This window comes from Argiope bruennichi, chromosome 1 (genome assembly GCF_947563725.1).
Source record: "Argiope bruennichi chromosome 1, qqArgBrue1.1, whole genome shotgun sequence".
Taxonomy (NCBI): Eukaryota; Metazoa; Arthropoda; class Arachnida; order Araneae; family Araneidae; genus Argiope; species Argiope bruennichi.
Genome location: NC_079151.1, coordinates 5,626,901 through 5,651,833, shown reverse-complemented (window position 1 = coordinate 5,651,833; position 24,933 = coordinate 5,626,901). Strand labels below are relative to the sequence as shown.

The following is a 24,933-nucleotide window of genomic DNA, read 5'->3' as shown; positions in this document are numbered from 1 at the left end:
GTATTAACGACAACTACTAATTAATAAAATTGAGTTAACGACAGAATTTGTGCTTTTATACCTGGATTGAAATGCAAGCTATTATTTATTTGTTTTGCTTTTTCAAATTCACCAACTGAAAAGATGTCTAAGTATGCTTGCGAAACAGAAGTGGCGATTTCATTCGACTTTTTTTTTTCTCATTTGTGTTATAAATTTTATACATATGTAGCTTCGCATTTTCAATATAAAGTTTGATTATAAATCGTCATGAAAATTTGTATTAAAAAAAAAACTCCGAACTAGGTGACATTTATCCATTGCTATAATATCCATTGTCGAGATTGCATGGTAATAAATACTTTATTTTAATATTTGCTCAAATTCTCTATTTACAAGGTAAAAAAGAAAACTTCATTACATGCGTTAAATAGTATGAGTTTCTATAGGCTGAGAATAAGATTTTTTGAAAAATTTTTTTTAATACTTTTAGTCATGCCACTAAAATATTTCGTGACTCCTTAACAGTTCCGATTTCAGAAGACGTTTTCTGCTCTTATTTCATGAATCATTTTCAAATACTGTGATAGCTAACCATGTCATGTATTTAAGTTCAAAATTGTTATTGCATAATATTTAGTTTATTATTAAATACGTATATTTTCTTTACTAAATATCTATCAATATGATTCTTCAAAAAAATAACTAAACATATATTCCCCCTAAAATTTATTTTATAAAAGTTCTTTCTAAATCAAAACTTGATTTGTCAATTCCTAATTTATATCTAATAACTTTCATTAATAAAAGATAAAAAAAATACAAGATGACCCATATATTTAAACTATATGATAAAAACAACTCCAATATGATTAAAAAGTTCATAAATAAATTATTTAAGATGTTGTAGAGATTTTATTTTGTTAAATACTAGTTTGCCGATTCAGTTTTTTTAAATCTCAAGAGTATTTTAATATTACACGGGAAAAGCGAAAAGTTTATAGTAATCAATATGTCACAATAGAATATCACACTCATGTTTGTTTATCAGGTGAGGCACAATTCTAAAATTCAAAACGATCAGTTCTTAACAATAATTTTCGTCTGTGCTGTCTCTGACAATTTATATTACATTCAATCCATCTTAAATTCAATCCATAGTGCCCACCTAAGCACATAGCATGCCATTAATGTTTTATTAATAGACTATTAAATTCAAAATAAATTAAAGAAAGGAAAAATGGAAGAGATATAAATAGGATTAATAATTTAGAGAAGGAATTAGTAAGAAATTCGTGAATACATGAAATTGTCAGTATGCAGCATTTTGATTAAAAAAACCATTTTTTTAGAAATTTGCCCATTAAAATTAATAATGTTTCAACTTCCGTTAAATTATTTTGTCAACTCGCTCTTTCCAAATTTTCCTGATAACTCCGTCCTTTTAAACTGAATTTCACATCTCTATGTAGACCTTTATAACATACAGAAAATAAAATCCTTTGTATTCCATAAATTTTTTCTTTAATCCTTCATTTATGCAAAACTTTAGCAAAAGAACAAATATTTTGAAACAAAACTTCACCAAGCACTTAGTCGTTATTAAATTCATGTTTATAATTTGAATGAAAACTGATTTAAATACAGATAATCTACTCTTCCCCGGAAGAATGACTTTTATATTAAATTGTAAACGAAACCTTGTTGGTTGAATGCATTAAAGCATGTATTGAGTGATTTCAGAAATTTTAATTCTCCCAAGATTCTTCGATGAATAAAGAAAGCTAATTTTTACTTTCTCGTATTCGAAAGAGAAAAGCGGCCTATTTTTTAAAACGATTTTTGAAAATTGCCACAAATCGAATAAAGAAATTTGGTGTTGGTACATGGCCTTGAAACATTTATCGTAGATTTCTATTAAATTTCATACAACATCCGGCGATAGCAAGTCTCGTGGTACATTTGTTTTTTGTGTGTGTGATTACATTAATTTAAAAGCCTCTGAAGCTAGATGAATAAAATATGACATACAATTTTATCACAGGATTGGTTATTTTGTAATGAATTTGGGATCACAGGATAGGCAATTTTGTTATAAATTTGCAAACATGAACCTTATCTTTGCATACATGAACTCAATAATTCGAAATGTAGCTACTATAATAAATGAAATTTAGATGCTTTCAATATTTTTTTTATCATACTGCTTCTGCAGGCAGCCATTGAAAAAAAAAAAGAGTTTTTTTCAAATAAGGAAAAAAATAATAATAATATACAAGTATTTCCCGAGATAGAATATCCTTGCCGAAACAAATAAACAGCATAAAAGCGAATTTTCTTTAAAATAATAGTGTCCGTCCGTTATTCTGCTAATCATTCCAAGTACAGAGATAAGTTCATGAACCAAACCATCCATCTCACTTGTTGTTTTACTCATCTGTTTGAAATTTGACTTTCGTGGAATATAAAATTATTCATTTTGATGAATACTTTACGTAATTCTGACAGATCACTTGACAATCTTGGATATAATGAAAACATTTAATATATAAAGACATTTCTCATTATTTTAAGTGCTAATGGTTAATCTATTTAAATAGAAACTTGCAATTAAGTTAGTGTTTAAAAATTTCCAAACGGTTGAATAATAGTTTTTCCCAAATATTCTCATGAATATAGTGAAACAATGGTTTTTTAATGCGAATTTCATGGAAATTAATCAAATTAAAAGTTAATCATTTGGTCTTTTAAAGCATTATTATAAAAATTAAAATTGCCTCTGGAACATTAAAAAAGTTTTGGCATCCAAAATAGCCAAAACTTTATATACTTTATTTAATAGCCAAAAGTTTGTCTAATAAACATACAAAATTAAAATAGCAGTTCTGGAACATTAAAAATATGTTCCGGATATAGAAAAGCTTTACTCTTTGGCGCTGCCATTCCTATTGAATGTAAATACTAAAAAACATAGATCATTTTTGGTGTTTGTCTCCAAAGCGTCACTTGGGGCCGCGGTGGCCTGGTGGTAAGGTCCCGGCTTCGGAACTGGAGGGTTTCAAGTTCGAGACCTGATTCCACCGAAGAACCGTCGTGTAAGGGGGTCAGTTGCACGTTAAATCCGTCATGACCAAACGTCCTCCCGCTGGTGTGGTGCGGTGTGGAGAGGGGAGCCCTAGTGTTGCTTCATACGGGACGTTAATATAACTAAACTAAAACCGAGATGTCACTTGCAGTATATCGTTTTTTAAAAAAAATTATTAATAACTTATGGGGATTGGGAGCTTTCGGCTGTTTTCAAAATCCTCTTTAATTAAATATAAATTTGAAGATTATAAGATAATTTGGTGTATTATGATGTTTTATGTAAAAGACTCTTTTTTTAAAGAAATTTTATGCATTTACAACAAATGTCTTTATTTACATTTCAAGTGGAATTCCTTTGAGTATTAAGGCTAAAAATACTTCATTTTCTTGCGTGGGATTTTCGCATTATTCAACCATTAAAATCTGATTGGATATGTGATAACTATAACCTTTATCACGTGATAACTGCTACAAACTCTCATCCCAAATGTTAAATCATAACCATATTGGAATGACTTCCACCTTGGCAAAGCACCCGCGACTGTTGAATGAAGATCGTAGGTCGAAGAAAGGAGGAGCTTCATGTCCATCATGGGCTGCAATATATGTAGGAGGTACGGCCCGTCATGGAATTTGCTTTCTTACTGCAACCGCTTCGGAACCAACTATCATATTGAAATCTTCTCATTCCCATGACTGAGATGTTCCTCGGTGGAACAATGTCAAATCACAAGAAAGGTTTTGATAAGGGTAACGTGAAAACTAATTAAACAGTTCATTTTTTATAAATAAAAGATATTAAGATATTTATTCCGAATAACACAGTATGTATCTAATTTATGAATATTTTCCTCATAGCTGTTTCATTTAAATAAATTTGATTATTTTCGTGCCAGTAATTATTCTAAAAAAAGACAAAAACGATTAAGTGAACAAACTGAATCCATACATTTTGAAATTAGATCAACGCCACAGCATACGATATGATATACCAAATTTTATGTTGTTTACCAACAAAAACACATGCAATCGTTTCGGCATTTCAGATAACATTCAACTGGCAGCATTCAATTAACTGTTATTTCTCACACAGTTTCATTTTTATGCTTATGTGACGTTTGCAACAAGATAATTTTTTGAGAAACATTATTGTATGCGAATAGTTTGGAAAAATGGTAATAAACCTAAAAGATTATAATATATCATTTTTGAGGCTCTGCTTATAAACTACTTGCGTGCCAACAAGCATAATGCAAGGCTTACGAATGTAAGTCAAACCTACTCAATCGATAGTGGAAAAAATTTCAAAAGGAAAAGACATTGGCCCAAATACTAAAAAGAGGGGGGGGGGATTGCTCACATGCGAACGGAAACATATAGGAAAGGCTAGGATGCATGATCTAAATAAGATATTGAAAGCATACAAATACATATGTAAAATATATGTAGGCAAACACTCAAAAATAATTAATACGGGAAAAATACTGATAATGTACAAAAAAGTGTCATAGGCGATTTGTGCTAAAAAATGGTAGAGAAATGTGGGGGCCACGCTATATTGTTCTTTAGTAGACAATTCAGAAGTGCATATTTTTCGGGAGTGAATTTGGTACACTCGTGTATCAAGCGCTTGTCATCCTGGACTGCACTACAGTATCACGAACACCCGTCAAATTATTCAATATTTCAAAGAGGCTTTAAAGTTTAAAATGCCCAATCAGAAAATGGGTAAGCTTAAAATTAGCCTCAAAGTAGTTAGTCTTTAAGTATCTCTGAACGGATGGAATAAATTCCTTAGTGAATTGGGATTATTTGATATTTGAAATAAGTTACTCCACTCAGATATAACTTTATCCATAATGACATTCTCAAAATACGGTTTCAGAATGCTCAGAAGAATTAAATCAACTCATTTTGATTGAATTCTTTAGCTGAATTTTTTAAATTCTTGGATTTAATTTCATTTTGAATTTGAAAGAATTAAAAGAATTTGATTTAATTCTTTTAATTCTTTAGCAAGCTAGTCGGTATGTTCATTGCCATAGATTCCCGTATGACTTCGAACAAATAAAAAGAAAACTTGTGCACTTCTTCGAAAAAAAAAACAACTCGAATTAACTTGTGTTTTAACAACTGTTCGATTTAGGGAATGCATGTTATTTAAGGCATATAAGATGAAAGTAGTGAAGCGCTGCAAATCAAGAAATTCGACATAGGTTTTCGTTATAGCAAATCCAAGTGACTGTGTGGACTATGCAAAGTCATTCAGCCTACATTCGTTTCTAATTCTAAATTGGCGACCTGTAATTTCAATAAAATTTTGAAAAATAACAATTTAAGAATAATCTTATTATTGATTTTGTTACCATCTGTTGAGCAAACAACAGGGGAGTTAACTCCAATGTTTTTATAATAACTAACTAAGTTAAGAAGAAATCATTCAGAAGGGTGAGGGAGTTGTAGGCAACCGTGTAGATTCTCATGGACAAGTTTTTCGTTCGTTTTAGAAAATTTACTTTTAATTCGAAGTGACATGGTTTAACTTTCTATTTCTAATCTGTTGGAACAGTTAATTATTTCAATATAAAATGAAATAAGTCCCCGGAAACCGCTGTTCTCAGTCGATATCGTAATTGATTTCATAAAATTTTCATTTCATTTCTATTCAAAATATACCTAAACAAGGCGTGAAGTCATGGCTTTGGGTATGACCCATGAATCCCTTTGCCTTAAATGACAGATTTAAGTTACTAGCTTAAATCCAGATTTCTTTGACTGTGATTTACAGCTTCTGGCTGGGTGCTTTTTAAATTGAAAATCTCTATTTGATACCTATCTCTATTTAAGCTTTTATTTTTCATTTATTAGCGTAATATTTTTGTAACGATTTTTCAATTCTAGGGCCTTTATGAAATTTTTTGAATGAAGATATTGTTTCAACTCCTAAAAAAGTTACGAAAGCTTAAAGAGTCTTCTTAAGAAAGCGTGTCTGAGCTGAGAGCATTTAAAAATTAGTTATTATTTTTTTAGAGCAACGTTAAACAATAATTTTTCTTCTTTAAGAACATTACCTTTTCTTAAAAAAAGAAAATATCAGCATAAATGAGATATAATTTTAGGAAATATAACATCACGAGATAGTGTTTTCTAAAGGTTTTTTTTTTTTTTTTTTAATTTGTCGATAAAATTAAATCCAAAATGAAGTTTATAACTTCAAGTTCATTCCAAAAAACTTCAAAGATAAGCTATTAATTTTAAATGATTCAAACTGATTAGAAAATTATTTTTCTTTATTTGTATAAAGAACATTTCTTTCCAAAAACTTTTATTAAACAGATTTCGTTTGAATTTTTAAATCTTTTTAAGACTTTAAACAGTATAAAGATCATGCCCATTTCATTTGCCAAATGAGAAAATACATTTTTTGTGGTAGAAAATTCAGACATAAAATTCATCAAAATATTCTAAATGCATTTAATTTCTTTATAAATATCGGATATTTGGAATATTATCAATTGAAATTGAAATGGTTGAATAAAACGCATGATTTCAGAGCAAAAAATATTACGAAATGTTTTCAAGAGTCCTTTTCAAATATACATTTTGAAATTTTACTTGGTACCTTTCAAACAAAATGCTGAGAAAAAGCAGTTTTCTTGAGCAAATGAATATAAAAGTAGTTTTCTTCAGTTCAGATATCAGAGATTATTTAATTTCTTGAAGTTATTTTAAAATAGATTCAAATACTTTATGAAACATTCAACAATAGAATCCTTTTTTAATGAATTGATAATATTTTTCTTTGTATCTCTGAAAACTTTCAAGATGGATTGCAATATTTCACATATATTAACGAGAATCTCAAAAATACTTCTACTCTTTTTTGTAACTTTAAAATTTTTGATGGAAATAAAATTTATCTCTATTATTACGACACAATAAAAAACTCAATTTTCATTTTTTAAATTGGCCACTGAATAAAGATTCTGTCTGTTAATAAGCAAGGTAATATTAGTTACATTGTTTCTTTAAATTTGTTAATTATCAGCAAATTATGCACGCATCTGTTAAACAATTTTTCAAAAGTAGAAATCGATCCTCAAAAAGTGAATATAATACTGTGTGGAAAACATGTACACATTTTGAAATCAACGAAATAAAACTCAATTTAGTTGGCATAAACAGCATCTCAATTAGTATTACTCTCTTTGATATATAATACAATTCGATTAGTAATTAATAGAGAACGTCTTCTGAATGACAGCTAAAAAATTTTCGAATTGCTTCGAGGCAATCAATTATAGATCAAAACATTTAATTATTGCATTTCATAGAGAATAATTATGTTTATTATTATTATTACGGATTATTTTCATTTCTCACCCTGAAGAATGAGCATTTTCGTACAAAACACTCATTACATTTTCTACAAAAACATTCATTTTTTCAGGTGAGAAATAAAAATCGTCGGCATACAAATTTTTTATAATTTTTCTATACTTAAGTACACTTAATGAAATAATAATACATATACGTTTACATATATGCATCCTATACTAAGTACATGGTTTTATGTATACCTATGGTTTCATGCATATCACACAAGGCGTAAAAATAGATAATAGTTCCATATAAATCTAACATTTACAGATATTACACAATTAAGACTGGTTCTAAATTACAGTTGATTATCATCCGAATATCTCAATACAAAACATTCGACAACAAAAATTACTTTCCACACCTTCGTGAACCAGATTGCTACCGCTTACCTGTTCGGTCATTTTGAAGATGCACATCAATACAACCCTCTTGGGCGAGAATGCGTGTCTCAAGCGCCTGGAAGCATTGTCATTGAGTTTGCTTATATTCAGATGCATTCGGCCACTTCAAGGCAAGTGCCATCTTTGACGTGTAGGTGTCGCCAGTGTGAACCGAAGCGTGACGTGTTGTGGTCCCTCGGGAAGTGGACCAATAGGAGACTCGTTAATGCGCGGGAGTTGGATAATAACTCCGTCTCTATGGAAACATCGCAATGAAGAACTAGTGGCTTCATTAGCGGCCCCTAGAACTGGAGTTGTGTTGTTAGTAAGATGTTTTTTCAATCTCCCAACAGTGTGATAACTTTCTATTATGGAAATTATTATTCTTTTCGTGCCTGTGGAAACTGATATGATGTGTTAGCAGCATTCGTTGAATCCTTTCAAAGAAATTTAGCTGTTAAAAAGTAAGAAGTGAAACCAGTTCTGAAATAAGATTGAAAGAAAATCTCAACTTTTAAAAGTTATTTTTCTCCTTCATTTTTTCTACTTTTTATTTTTTTGCTATCCATTTTATTTTTTGCTATTGTTCTGATTGATATTTTTTAAAACTTTTTTGTAGATTCCTTTCTGTCCAAGCTGAATGATAAAATCACCTAACAATTAATATATAATTTAATTGAAACAGAATAAGTGAAAAAGCGTTTCTGTTAAATTGTATAATGAAAAACCAAATACATACTATACATTGTTTTAACATTTAAAGAGAAAATAAGATTCCTTTTATCTTACTTTTTCATTTATTTAGCATAGAAAGCGAAATTCTTGCAATCATAAAAAAAACAAAAACAACTTCGATTTAGCATTTTAGAATATCATAAGTAAAAAAAGAAAGCGTATCTGAAATTATGATCACGATATCTAAGACATGTCACAAGCTAATTGATGACATTAAAAACATAAATTCCCATCAAATGTTGATGACAGCAGGAAGTCTTTCTTTTCCGTCAGCGTTCACAAAAAAACGGAACAAGCTAGTTAAGTTATATTTGGTATTAGGTCTTGACACTAATATGAAATTTCGAACCTAAAAGACCTAGAGGGAAAAGTCCAAAAGCATACTTGAATTCCGCTATGGCACTGCATATCATTGACACGTACAGGAAAAGTCGCGGGAAGAACAATTCCGCTATTTTTTAAACTGTTCAACTCATACACTTATACAAATGTATTCGAAAGAACAAAGAATAAGCATTGAAATAAGCACATTATTATTCTGTTATGAAACTTGAATGTTGTTCCTCCAGTTTATTTTAGAAGAAAGAAAGAAAATAAAAAAGAATACATTTTGAAACGTTCTTATGTTTTTCAGCTATTTCATGTATACTGTCAGTCAGTTCATGCAGTTACGAAATGTTAATGTTGTTCCTCCAAATTATTTTAGGGAAAAAAAAAAAAAAAAAAAACCTCTGAAACTTTTTTATGTTGTTATGAAACTTTAATGCTGTTCTTCCAATTTATTTCAAATATGACTTTTAAACAAATTCTTTGGAAACGAAATAAACACATTTTTTCCCTTTAAAAGTAAATCATATTGAGTGATTTTCTTTTGGAGTTATTTAATCTGTAATACATCGCTACATTCTAAGTTGGCGTTTAAGGATTTTTTTCCCCCCATGTCTTAGAGACCTCGAGATTTCACTTTTCTCTATCAATGTACAGTTTTGAAGTCTATAAATAAGACACATGGTAAACAATGAAAGGAAAAATATTTAATTCTCTGACTAGAATAAAAATAATATAAAATGAATAATGCTAAATTGATAAATGAAGAAGAATTATAAATTTTATGAGCTGGATCTTTGAATTATATAATGCCAACACAGAAATAAATGTCAGTTAAGTGCATTTTTTCTATATGCAATTCTTAAACTTGTACGTTTAACTACAAAAAAAGTATTTAAGAATTGAAATTTATAACTAATTAAATGAACTACAAATTCTCAATTATACATTTTTTGTAAATATATTTTACAATCCAGAAATAATTAAACACTCAGTCGACGGAACGTTTTTATTTTTAAAAAATAAAAAGTTAATTCCTAGAGCTCAAGATATTATTGCCATTTTGTTTGAAGATCTCACAGCATTCTCTATTCAAAAATAGCGACACTTTACTTTATAAAATGTTATTAAACCCCGTATTTTTATTTTCAATTGACAGTTTTGTTGAATGAAAGTTAGAAGTAAAAATAGAAAAAAAAATACAAGGGTGTCTGAGAAATATGAAATCAATTCAGATTTTTAAAATAATGAAAGGAGCATGAACGGAAATAAAGTGCACCAAATATTTATGAAGAGCAAGCTTTCCCAAATTAGGAGTTGAGTTACATTCTATAACTCTTGGTCCTGCTTCACAGCCCAGCCAAAAAATTTCCAATGTCTTAAAAGATTATGTTTTAAATTTTTTTCTTAAAATTTCGAAAATCTGCTTTTACTCTTTTTTTAAGAAATAAATAACTAAAATAAAAATAAAAACAATAAAAATATTTAGTCTAAAATCAAAGATTTTCAGGCTTTCTAAAAACAAGAAAATATTTTATTTTAGGCCACGTTTCACATATCACAAGATCCTCAGATAATAGACTAACAATTATCGCGAATCATTTTTAGTCGCCAACAAGCAAATAATGTGTACGGTATTTCTTATGCCGAACTGAATCCTTTCAATGAGGATATGTTAAATAAATATTTAAAAAAGAAATTGAAATTATAAAGGACGGAAAATTAAAGTATTAATATTAATTACGTATTTGAATTTTTTTTACACGCGTTAAGCTAACTTGTTTTATGCTTGGTTCTTTCTTTCTCCAATTATGGGCTGGAATCTTCAAATCTTGCTCTCACACCATTTCTGATATGTACTCGCTGAAGATACATTTAGAAAATATTTTGAGAATTGAATTAGCTGTTGACGATTGATTTCAATAAATTTTGTTTCCACACAAATAGCGCCACTTGCTAGTGAATAACATTTCAATCATTTCATAATATTTATTTCCAAGATTTCATGATATTTATAATAAAGAGTTATAAATATATAACCTTAAAAAGTAGGATTTAGAAAATAATTTAAATGAAATATTTCTTCTTATTACTAACAGTAATTAGATTTATTATAACTTAAATGAAAATAATTATCTGTCAATTCCTTTTTCTTAGTGTATTTTTAAGAACTATAATCTGGAATAGAGAATCAATTCTCGAATTGGGAATAGAAAGAATGAGAACGAAGCCCGGCTTTTTGTTCATCCTGTTCTTTTGGAGTCTCAATCTTTCTTTTGTAAACCTCCCCCTCTCTTCAAGGTCGCTGATTGAGCCGACCACGCAACAATACGCTTCATTTCGACCCCTCACTATTCGAAGTCTGCGTGACACTCAGCCATCACCGGAGGACAGAAATCGATAGTGAAAAGCTCTTTTCTGGAAACATCTATTCTATTAAAAACGCAAATAAATGTCCGCTTCGAAATAAAAAAAAAAAAAAGGATTTTTATTCTTTTCTTTCGGACTTCTAAAATTGAAGCGCACATAAAATATTAAGGACATACGCTGCCTATAGTTTGATTATTTAAGAATTTCTGAAGATATGAAATTAAATACGTGAACAAATCAAAATGTAATTCTGTTAGGCTTTTGCTTCCCCAATACCAAATGTCAGTTCTCTTGTATATTACTTCGCTAGCAAAGGTGCTCAGTTTTCACTTTCTCGCATATAGAAATTATTGTTACCGTCAAAAAATTAAAACCACATTTTGCACTTCCCACAAAACACATTTTTGGAAAATGTCTGTCTGTCTGTGGCAAAGATAACTCAAAAGCACTTTCAGCTGGACAGATGAAAAATTGTATACCACATTCGCATCATAAGTGTAGATTTATATAAAATTTTGTGCAAAATCCATTGAGAGATATCTGCATACCCGGCCGTTGGAACATAAGTTAACACGATAATTATGAAACGAAGAAAGCTATGCAGATGAAATTTAATAACAGATTTAAAATCTATAATGTAGACTCCTGTCACCTTTTGAGCCAAATTCAGCAAGGGATTGGCGACTTTCAAAGGTATGTAAACGCAATAACTCAAAAACACAAGGACTTAAATATATCAAATTTGGCATGTGATTTTGCGACTGCAAGTGTAGCTTTGTGTCAAATTTTGGCTCCAGACGATCGGGGGGGGGGAGCACACTGTTTCGCCTTTATCAGAGAGTACGTGACAATGTTTTGGAGAGACCCCCATTAGCGGGTTAGGAAAATAATTCGTCTGTAGGAAAAGTTATAATAATTGGAGGAAGCTCAGTTTCTTTCGACAAGCTATACTTTTCATCGTTCTTGCCGGCATTTCGACATTTTGATCAAAGACGAATTTTTAGGCCCATTGCATACACCTGATTATTAAAAAAAGTGATATGCTTGCTATCGAAACTGCCGTGAAAAATGCACCAGGCCTTCTTTGCAAGGAAAGAAATTCCTCGTTTCGAGAGTAAAACGATGGAAAATTACTAATATCAGTAGCCTTATGGAGTTCTGTATGCACAACCAGATCGATATTAGACAGACAGTTTGAGAGACTTGGGAAAAGAACCAAAGCTCCAGGCAATTCGGAAGTAAACGTGTTCGCATTTTTTCCAAGTGACGAGAAAAGGAATTACTTTTAACGAGAAGGGTCATTTGAAGTTCCCACAATACAAATAAGATCAATGGACTTTGGTAGTCGAGTGGAAAGGCTGTTTTGCAGATATCTCAAGCTCTTTTGTTTTCATATTTTCATACTTTGATTTAATTTGGACACAAAAATAAATGAATAAAATAAAACATTTTATAACTATTTCATTTAAAAAATGATACATCCATTTGATAGCTTAGGTATTTGACTGTTTCCGTATATATTGGGGATTTTCATCGTAAATTCTTTATTTGTCTTATCATCTTGAAAGGACGTCTTTTGTGGTTATGATATGATATGCAACACTGATTTAACTCTTAGATCATTTTTCAAAATATTAGAAATCTTAACTGCTAATTTATTCCAACAGCTAATTATCATCATAAATTTATGCAAATATTTATATACTAGTGAAAATACCTATACTCATAAATAAAGTTATTAAATGCGCTTTAACTTCTTTTTGATGTTCAACCAATAATTTGCTCTGCCACGCATATATTTTATGCAATTTATATTACTTTCCTATCCCAAATATTTTTGAAACTCCATGACAATTTTACTTCTTCGTAAGGATAGGTACCTTTTTATCCTATTAAAGAGCATTACTATTCGACCTTGGGTCAATCATACATTATAATAATGTATTGCGGTACAATTGTTTACATATTTGAAAAGAATAAAAAGTAAAAGGGGAATTTATGTAGTGTTTTAACAATTGGTGATTTCGGAATCTGAAATGTTTGTGAATTAAAAGAAGGTTAGGGTTGGGCTTGTTTCAATATTCCTTTTTCTAAATTGTTTTGAAAAGGCATCGATCTGTAGCTTCATTAGAAATTGTAATGCGATTTGTTTTTCATCGCTTGCAAAAAACAAGGATCCTAGAACCGTTTCAACAATATTCATTCAAAATTGGGGCGAAATAAATGCCACACTGGAAACATCACAAGACAGGAGATTAGTATGAGTACGACTTTCGGTATAATTATTCTCCACTTTTTGGGAGTACAGGTCAAATAGTTAAAAGAATGAAACGCCATTTTTTCCTACTGTATTTATATACTTAAGAGACTTGAAGCGACTTCGTGTTGTATTGATTTCTATCAATGGGTGATTTATTTTAATATCAGGCAAACAGGAATATACAGATGAGAATTCCACCACTTTTCTGAAAATTAATTTCTCATCATTATGTTAATAAAAACCTCTCAGAGTCATAGTTGTCATTCTATAATTTCGCATTTTCAACTAGTTTCAGTATTTGTTCATTTAAACGATATTTAAAGGAAAAAACTTTAAAAAAAAACACACACTTATGTTAGTCTAAAAAAAAGTCGTTTTTTTTTTTTTTTTTGTATTTAAATTACTTTCAATGATTTAGTTGTCAATTTATAATTCTTCATTATAAATACTGCAGATTCGTGAAATCAATTTTTCTTAAATTCTCTACTATGTGGCGTTACGCTATGAATTCAAAATTTAATTAAATGATTCAATTAGTTAGTTAATTCAATTAGTTAAATTTTGTAAATATTGAAAACTGAGTGTTGTGATCGAGAACATACAGATTGAAAAAATTTCAATTTTCCAAATTCTGACATTACAGAGAACGAGTGAAATTCGATCATGAAATTTGTTTTTTATAAGCAAGCCAGTCGGAACAAGTGTTCGGTGAGATCTTAGACATTGAATTGTGATGATTCTTTTGGAAATATTCTGTAAGCCTGATATGTCAAATAGGCTTCCACTAAACAGGTCGTGGAAAACTTATCATTATTTAATGATGTTAGGCGATTTTTCGCATACTAATTCTTCCACTCGGTGTCTGATATTGATTTCTATCTATGGTAACTACAATATATTCTTTTACTTATCATGTGAATATTAGTAATTGCGTACTTCATATTTTAGCATATTTACAAGATTAGATATTTCACATTTTGTTCATTTTATCTCATACTTTTAGTATGCTTGCATGTTTTGCTATTGCAGAATAAAGTTGAAAGAATGCTGTCTTTTTTTTATATTAGACCTTTATTGTCTATTTCTTTTACTTTATCAACATTTTTTTTATTCGCAGGGGATGGGGTGGTTGGCTCTCTCTAACCTGCTGAGTACAGAAATAGCGGTGTTATTGCCTGGATCCATCGTCGATGAAGGTCGTATATCTGTTGAGGAATCGATCCATTGAGTTGCACTTAATGCATACCCTTCAACATTGATTCCTTAGTCATTAGTACCACTTTTTAACAATATATTACATGTAATAAGTAATATCGACAAATTTTTTAAGAATAGATATTTTGAAAGAATTTTAGTTAATTAAAACAAATATTTTCAAACATTACTCAAAATTATTTATCAGACCGTTATTTTTGACTAAATACTGGTTGATACAAATTAAAGTATCCCTGTTTGGGACGCTCTGACGAGAGAGCCGACTGATGTAACGCCTTCACATATGGAAGATATACATTTCAGATAATGGGAAATTAGTTAATGCTATAAAATTAGTTAGAATAAATGCCGATAAGTTAAATGAGGCGCTGCGATTGGTTTAAGGTAATGAATGCGAAACATGATACCAACAATAAAGGACAAAATGTGAAGTAAAAATGTTATAAACTTTACTACACAACACAAACTTTTGTTACTACAGAAATTCTAATGATAGTAAAAACGAAGACAGAAAAAAAAAAGCAAACAAAATTGTTACAGATGGTTTTCAATATGCCTACCTTAATTCAGGGCTAACATGTTTCACCGTGCTACAACATGACTCACAGCGGCATGTAACAGATCGGGTTCGATGTTACGTACGAGCAAGAGGATCTGGTTCTTCAATCCGCCAGATTTCTTTTATAAACTTTATTTTTGAGCTAACCTTGGAGCCAAAAATCACAAGGGTTGGATCAGGTAAATGTGGAGGCCATCTTGTAGGAAATGCATGACTGATAATGCAATCCTCATAAAATGATGTTGCAGGAATTGTTGAACCACATGTGCCATGTGAGGAATAGCACTATCTTGTTAGAATACTGCTATAGCGAGACATTCACACTGCTGGAGTTCTGGAATGACAAAAGTTTGCAGCATATCCCGAGGACGTGCTGCAGTTACGGAACAGGTTGTTGGTCCCTGCGAAGTGAATTCCTCACCGAAAAATTGCTCAATCAAAAAGCTCTCAACGATGCCGATCCAAACAATAACGTGCGGTGAATGAAACAGCATTTGTTGAATGGAGAGCAGCTGCTGAGGATCCGCAGTGGACCAGATGCGGCAGTTATTGTGTTCACAGCTCCACACATGTGAAAGTGAGCCTCATCGGTTCATAGGATGTTTAACGGCCAATTTTGTTCCACTTCCCTCCGTGCCAAGAAAATTAAAGCGTACGTTCTATGCTCATCGTTATCGGCTGGTTTTAACTCTTGCAAGCGATGGATCTTATATGGATGGACTATCTGCATGCACCTCCAAACTGTAGTGTAAGGCAACTCCAGTTGCCTTGATACGGCGCTAGATGTCCTTGGTGTGTTCGAATTGTCGTGCTCTATGACAGAGATTGCGACGTCTTCAACCACCTGCTGTATCCGTGTTTTACGTACGCTACCTGTTTTATCAAAATGTTTGACTATTCGCCGTAGAGTGCCGTAGATATTCGCTCCGTACACAAAGATTTCTGTCCTCGGTGTGAGCGAAGCGCTTTGGCAGCGTTATTGCTGTTTTGGTAAAATAACGTTATATATAAAAAAAAAAAAGTAGCAACGCTCGCTCCGGCAGACAGGGAACCATCGTCGAGGCCTAAGAATGATCGGAATCTATACACCCATCTTTTTTATCTTTTACGGAAGACCTTTTGTTTGCCTGTTATGTAAATTTTGTTCTCCAGTGCAGCTCGCAGTGCCGAATATTCGAATTTTCATCTAGCTAGCGAAGTTTGTCCATTAGTAATGCGATAATGGAATTTATTACAGATGCTTCGTATTCTGTCCTTTATTGTTGGTTTCATGTTTCATATTTATTATCATAAGCTGATTTCAGCGTCACATTTCATCTAGCGCCCTTTTTAAAATTATTTTTTTTATTGCATCAATCAATTTTTTTATTGCATCAGGGCGTCTCAAACAGGGATTCTTTAATTCGAATCACTCTGTATATTAGTGAAATAATTTATTTAAAAAACCCCACAATTTTGTTGATCAAATGATAAACACTATTTTTTTTAAAGATATTTTATATTTTTTTTGATTAAATATTAAACGCTTCTGTTTTTCTTAAGGGAACTGGGAGGTTTTCGGCAATAAAAATTGCAAAAATTTTAGTAATAAATAAAGGGAGTTTTTTCACAGGTAAAACTTAATATATGATAGAAAATTTAAGACGTATAAAAAGAACGATTTATTATAATTATAAAACAGTAGAAAATTATATGTTTCTTAAAGCGTTTGTTTTTCAATAATAAATCTATATTTGTTATGATGCGATAGTTTTCAAGTGCATAACCACGAATCTATTCGTACAGAAAAAATAATTCTGAATAAAATCACACCAAAATTAGAATAATATATTAGAATAGGTTTAATAATTGTAGCCAACTTATTTTTCATTTAAATACGTTAATAATAAAAATTTCGGAAATAAGGATTTCGTGTAAGAAAAGCTAAGAAAAAATATATATGATATTTTGCAGGATCAATAGCCTCTAAATTACTACTACTATAGATAGGAAAAATAAAATTGTGTTTAATAGATGCATAATGTTTGTAACTATTATTGTATAAAATTCCAAATTTCACGGATATAATGAAAAATAATGCATTTAATGCATATTGAAATTTGAAGAAAACTTGTTTCCAGAAAAAAACTCTAACATAGGAGCTGCTATTAAATTCGTTGTCAAAGAATAACTATACTTACTTAAACTTTTGACGCTTCAAAGCGATGGAAATTATACATTTCTCAGGTAGCACAGCCTGTTGCACAATATTTTTATTTTTATTTTAGATGATATTAATTAATATTTCCCAGTATTATACAACATTGTGAGTACTGATCAATGTCATACAATAATGTACATTATTTCTGTTCTACCAAGGTTCTGTAATCAGTGAAATGTCCCCAAATATAATCTCAAAATTGAAAAATCCATTTTTTTAAGACTCAGATATTGCCATAAATCACTATTGTTCAGTTTAATTCAGTTCATCATAGTTCAGTTCCCATATGCATTTTTGTAATGATGAGCGACTTTGTGTAATTATGCAGAACTCCGGTTTTTCCCCCGTCAAATTTTTCGTTACCAAAATTGCTTCGAGCGAAAATTCTTGAAAAGGGCATAATCGACTTTTTTTTTTTTAGAAGTTTTCCGTCTATTTCCGGATTTTTCTTGTAGTTTTTACCTAATTTTCGTAGCTTTTGGAGCGTATGCTGATGGGGGCTATGATGCATCGAACACAATACCCGATATTCTTTGTCGCAAAAGCTCGGTTTTTCATCTCTCTATCCAAAAATTAAAGGAGGGGGGGGGGATCTCTTTGTGGTTATCGAAACTTTTTTTCAGATTAAGATAAAGACCTCTTCTCAATAAGTTTGTTTTATTATCGGCATATAAAAGAGACATTTTCCGATTTAGCAATTCGATTTATTTCTCGACATTGATCGTATTACTTTTAGAATTATTACATTTAAACAAAGGGCAATATTCTTTTATAAAAGTTGCCTATGTTTTAGAAGAGATTTGGTTCATTAAGATGAAAGTCAGAACCAGAAATGAAAAACGTATCTTTAAAATTGAAAATTAGAGCATTTAATGAATAAAAAAACAGAATTAATTTCTAGAGATAACAAAACAAAGGGCTTTTCTGAACGTCTTTCAAATAAAGTTGTTTGAAAAGCAACAATTTGATTAAAGCGTGGTCTTAAAAAAGCCTGAATTGCTTTAAGTTACTGTAGGCAATTTCTAGGTAAAAATTAAGTAAAGCGCATAATTACAATTTAAAAAAAAAATCTTAGAAAATTATTCTAATTTTTAAACTAAACTATTTTTTTAAATCTTAAACATAAAGGTGAAAATTATTTCATTATATATTTTTTAAATGTTGTAACAGTTCAACGGAGTCTTCATAGTCCTACATATTCAGATGTCAGGTTTTAGATTATCGAGACTTTTCTTTTAATCGATTATTTTCACAAATATTTAGTTTACGAGTGTTTAACTTTAATACACAAATTCGGGTGTCAACAAGAGGATACTTGCATTAACAACGATTTCAAATAAAATTTGTTTTTATAACTGTCAAAACATTCTTCGTCGAGATATTTGATGAATCTCGGTGTTTTAAACGCCCTCAATTCCCCCCCCCCTCCCTCGAAAGAAATCTTTTCGCGAATTACACCTGTAAATAAAATAAACTTATAAATGAAATAAAGAACTTGAAGAATGAAAGTGGATGTGTGATCTTTCACTAAAATTATAGACTTTCAACGAATTTCGGATTGGTGTGTCCCTCAGAACTTCGTCTGCCAGTCTAAGAACATGATAATCTAAATACGCATCAAGCTACAGGAATGAAATTTAGTTCACAGATTTATACTGGAGTTATGGATCTGCCCCGAAATTCTTACCAAATCCATCCAAGGTCAGATTGTGTAATGGTGTTGATTCCAAAATACAACGAGCAAGATAAATAAAATTCAATGCGTGGTCTCGGCGTCGATTGTGTAGGTAGGTCTCTAGCAAATGCTGAGCCCAATCGATCAAAGGCAAGAGACCCAAGATACAAGCTCCTTACCCATGTTACCCATGTTAAGGGCGAGAGCAGAAATCGCTCGTCAGTCCTTCGTAATAAACTTTTTCATCGATTCCAGGGAAAGCTACCTCGTCTAAAACTGGCAGCTCTGGTCAAAACGTTATAGGAACCCTCTACTACAGATGCGATGGGCCTGTTAGGATTATGCGAAAGTTTTATTAATACTGGCGAAAAATACAAAGAATTAAAATAAAAAATCTATGATAGAATTTTGTTTCTTTACGATGAGATTAAAATAGAAAATTGTGCGAGTCCAAAAACCAAAATAAGATTACCGAGAAGTAGGCGTTGAAACAGCACACGAGCAGTTTTTATTCTTAATAATAGCAAATGTTCCATAAACTTGACCAGCTGAAGGCACGAGGTCAAATTTATATGGTATTTAATTTGAATTGAACCTAATTGGACATGGAATAAATTAAAAAACAATACAAAATATAAAATCAAAGATGAATCCTTCAACGCTGATCAAGTTCAATCGATTCGACTCTTTAGCTAATCTAATTAATCAATATCATTAAAATGTTTAAAGGAGTGGAAGGAAGACAGCAGGGAATACATAAAAGATAAATCAAGGGAGAATAAAAGTTAGGAAGAGCTGCTCCAGAGTGCAAGCAGACATTTTGATCGTTGTCTATAAAGTAATATACTGCATTTGTTAATAAATAGTCATCACATGGTTATATTATAGAAAAGAAACTATCTAACAGATAACACAGCATTAATTCTTTGAAAGTAGAGATTAAAAGACATTCAATGAAAAACAAAAGTGACCCTAAAATATGCGAATGACTCAATCGGGAATAGTTTTCAAAATTGCGCCATCTGTGGATTTAAAAGAAAAATCCATCTATCACTGCCGAACGGCAATTACGTATCGCGAAACAAATGATCGGATCTATCAGTTTTTACCTGTTTGGGAACTCCTTGAATAATTCACAGTTTAATTGCTTTTGATGATACACGCGGAGGAGTTCATTTATCAGGGCGGGTCAAGACTAATTGTTTCGTAGTAAAAGACACGCCTGATAATGAGGTCAGGAGAGGACCTCTGCAGCAACGATCAGCGGCTATTCATTTGGTTCGAGTCCTGATTGAAATGTATATCTGTGCATGGCGCATAAATCAAGAAAACTGTTGCAAGAGCATTACTCATTTTTTTTTATGTCGATGTATTGATTTGCATGAAAAGAGAGGGAGTGAGAACTCTAAAAGTTTACACTTTTTTCTTTTTATAAAACCAAGCTTCGTTATAAGCTTGATAATTGAAAATTTCACTCATTTAAATCAGTTCATTGTTAGTTCAAAAGTGAATATTATGAGAATAATATTTCGGCCGATTTGAGGAGAGAAGGAATAAATATATCGATTAATAAATATTATAAAAAAACTGGTTTCAATGACAACATGATGAAAATCAGAAAATACAGAGAAAAATCGGAACTTATTGCGTTGACAAGCAGATTAGAACAAGGACATAGGAGCTTAGTTTGTACTATAAGGAGAAGGTTTGGGGTTTTAATCCTTCATTCTTTTATGATATATCTGCTATAAAGTTGTCCGATAAAATATGTGCTTTTCCCGCAGTGTAATTTTTAAACAAAAAGGTGTCACCATTCTTATTTTGGTTCCTTTAATACCCGAAAACACCCTGATATATAGTTTGAAAGTATAAAATATGCCTTTTGCCATAAAAGCATATTCTGTAATAGCCCTTTCACCCCACCCTAATCCACCCCAAGAGGATTGAAAGAAAAACCTTTGAGTTGACTTTAAAGTAGGAAATCAAATTATGCAATATTATTATAATGATAGAAAATGAAAGATTTTTTATTTTGCATATGAACATCATGATGTTTATTAAACATAGTAAAACAACCAAATATAGTCAAAATCGAATTACTTAAATTCAATTATTTATATTTGGAATGTTTTAAAGAATTCAAATATCTAACAGGTGGTTACAAATTAGTGCTTTTCAAAGAGTAAATAACAAGGGAAATAGTATCTTAGATTTATCCTGTTTTTCCTGCGGAATAAGAAATAAAATTCTTACGAATGAAAATAAATCACATTTTCACGCTATAAAAAAAGCTTTCACCGTTCAAATAAACTATTCAGAGTTATTTTATTACTTGAAAGTCAATAATCACTTCCTTTCCTCCCGGAGCACGAGAAAGCGAAGAAAATCCCACCTGAGCCTTAATTTATGACTCCGAGAACATTTCCGCCCCTTAAGGGACTCAGATAAATGGAACACGCCCTCTCACAAAAGAACGCCTTCCCGATTTATCTACCCTCGAAGAAAATTCATATTGAGAAATAGAGAACTGGGAGGCAAGCATACTAAATATTACAACATCTCAAAATACAAATATTGAAATCCAATTATTTAATTAAAAAAAAAAAAATCAAACTTGGGAATCTGTTCAAAGGGTGTCATCACGTTTACATTTCCATGGCAGAGAGTCAACTTTCCGAGGGATTTTGTTCAAACTTTGACACTTAACCACAATTTTAGAGATAAAACAATAAGCCATTTTTCATCCACCTGGGACGTTTCGGTTTTAGATTATAATCTTTACAGATAAACTTCACTTGTTCCGAATAGTTAAAAAATTGATGCAAGTTTGATGATACCAAATTTAAATCTTCTAATTCTGGTTCCGCTGCAATGAAGAGTTTTTAAAAAAATAACCTTTTAGAAACGAATTATTTTCGCAGGAAAAAAAAAAAAAGAAGCACAATCGCCTTCCTCTGAAAATTATTGCTTTTCTTGATTACGCAATGATTTATTAGATAGTGAAGACTGTTGCCTGGGTGAAATGACTTGAAGATACAGGTTTGTCTTTTGTGATTTCTTGAAAACATCAACAACAAAAGGCACATGATTACGTCATAGTGCAGCAGGCCGAGAGAACTACATTTAAAATTTCTTGGGAGAGAGCCGAGATCACACTCACCCTAGTACATGAGTCAAGTTCTCTCTACATGAAAAAGTAAATATACTAACATCAACAGTGAGACCACGTGGTATTTACATGATTGGCAGCTGGCTCCGCCCAAGAAGACCGCGTGGTCGAATGAATTCTTCACATCCTCAGAACTTTCAGCCTAAAGCAGATTTCAAAATATATTTAAATGACCAAGCGTTAAACTGTAACGCTTTTATAATATAAAGCAAATTCGACTCTTTGATCATGTGACCCAATGCATGTGGATTTTATGCTTCAAACATCAAACATTTGAATCGTGGTGGTCAAGACCATCCATTACTATAGAAGAAGCGACCATTGACAAATGATCTAATGAAGACAAAATGGACACCACCGATAAAGAAATATATTTGTCTGAGCATAAGTCATTATTTATTAACAATATAAATCTCTTTTTCGAAAAGTGGCAGCATCAACAAAATTCTTTGTTCAAGTAACAATTTTCATAAAATAATTCAAATTCTTAGCTTCCTTTTCAGATTCATACGCAACTACAATGACACGGAAAAAGAGATTGGCCCTACAACTGTTGAAATGCTAAAAGATATTTAATTAGATCAGTTCAGGTAAATGCATTCAATATAGAAACTAAAATTTTAAAGGAAAAAACAAAATCTGAAAAGAATTAAAGTGAACAATTTAAATCATTTTTTTTTGATAATGATGACCTTATTGTTGGTGGAGGTAGACTAACTTGTTGAAAATTATGGTTTGATCAAAACTATCCCATTCTGCTGCCTCGATATCATAGGCTAACTAATATAAGGATGAAGTATTTTCATATAAGAAACGAGTATGTTGGTGTGCAGATCTTATTTAACTTCATAGACAAGTGCATTAACTTCATAGACAAAAAAACTTAAGGCTTATTAAGTAAAGTTTATGCAGCAATATTTGCTTACTTTTGTTCGATCAGCGCATTTAAAAATTCTTAACAATTTGATCTTTAATACTTTAGAGAGGATCTTTGCTCATATGCACAACGCTGTTTTCTTACGACGATATTCATTTTAACAGTACCAATTCAGAATTTAAAAAATTTAACTTACTACTTAAAAAAAACTTTCTTAGTAAGCTTACTTTCGTTTTTAGTTTTGCAATCCATTTCGTATAATTTTTGCTTCCTATATCTTCCAACTTTAGTGTGCCCAGACAGGGTGGAATTACACCATTTAAAACTCTTTAAAAAACCTAATTGTATGGAACTTATAATTAACTCTGGAAGAGTTTTTGAAAGTTGTGAATCAATTAAAAGTGTTCTTAACAGATTCTTTTTATTCTGATCCAATCGACTTGACACACGGCCATTTTTTAATAGGTCGATCAGCTGGTTCTACTCTAGATCTCAAATAATCAACCCTCTGTTAATCGTGGAGCTTCATAAATGCATCTCTGCAATACTTTCCAATTCTTTCCCGTCAACAGATGTGTTTGGAGGCAGGGGCTTCATGCTATCATCTTAACTTATGATTATTCAGAAGTCAGTGCACTTGAATATGTGATAATGGAACAAGTAGTTTCGGTACAAGACTCTCAAAAATTTTGTACGAATTTACTTTCATTTGTTTTTCTTTATTTTCGTTGCATTAATCATGACACTATTTTTGAATAAATTTTACAAATTGATTAATACTTGACATCCTCAAAGAATCTTAAATAGGTAGCAATTCACTATTTAAAATATAATAAATTATATTTGGCTTCCAAAAAACCAGAAACTTTTCACAGGTTCAAGGCCACTGCCATGTCGAAAAGAAGCTGCGCTTTATGGATGGTTAAAGTTTCCATTAAAATACTTTCTAGTTGGGAAAAAGTTCAAAAATTGAGCCAAATTATTTTTTAAAAATGGTTAAGAAACTACGCAAATCTTCTCTAACAACATGAAAATGGGATATTTCAGAAAAATTATATTAAAATGTTATTCTTGAGCTTTTGAAGGATGGTAATCTTCCAGTTTTCTCCAAGTCAATGAGCAGAATTTATGAAATAATTCTTGGGAAAGATGGAAAAGCACGAGTTGTATCATCTTGTGATATTTTTGTGCGTGGCCTCCCAATTAGGTTTATTGCCAATGAACAATGCTTAAAATTGTGTAGGGGCCAGATTAATTATCGTACTGTGCTTTCAATGAAAATTCCTTAACTTTAATGTCATTCTCAACATTATTTGAATTTTCTGAATTGCTTCATTGCATTATTTTATAATAATAATCGTAATTATTTAGTGAATCAATATGTTTGAAATAACAATAATTTAGAGCTGAACGGTGGGTTGATAACAATCTGTTAGAATAAGATGATTCAAGATGTTTCTATAAGAATAAGTGGATATTCTGATTAGAAGTAGTCACTCTTTCGTTCGTCTCCAGTTAGTAATCTCAAAAATTTGCTTAGAATTCGATAAAATGTTTTTTTTTTTTTTTTTCGATATACAGCTCACTAAATTGAAAGGATTAAATAAGCGGTTTTTGAGATTTTGAATTATCGTATTCTGAAATAAATATACTATTGCAATTATAATTCTCAATTATTTTATTTATATTTCTTTCCGTATTTTAACTAGGGAAGTTT

At 31.0% G+C, this 24,933-nt stretch overlaps 1 protein-coding gene across 1 annotated transcript in view; it reads right to left on the bottom strand.

Moving 5' to 3' along the window:
* LOC129962774 (BTB/POZ domain-containing protein 6-like) overlaps positions 1 to 8,027 on the bottom strand; it is a 29,204-nt gene extending 21,177 nt beyond the window's left edge. The window contains exon 1 of the mRNA XM_056076800.1: positions 7,839 to 8,027. Within this exon, the coding sequence (XP_055932775.1) occupies positions 7,839 to 7,946 (108 nt within the window). The 5' untranslated portion in view covers positions 7,947 to 8,027. The remainder of the gene's footprint in view (positions 1 to 7,838) is intronic.
* Between the last annotated feature and the right edge of the window lie 16,906 nt (positions 8,028 to 24,933).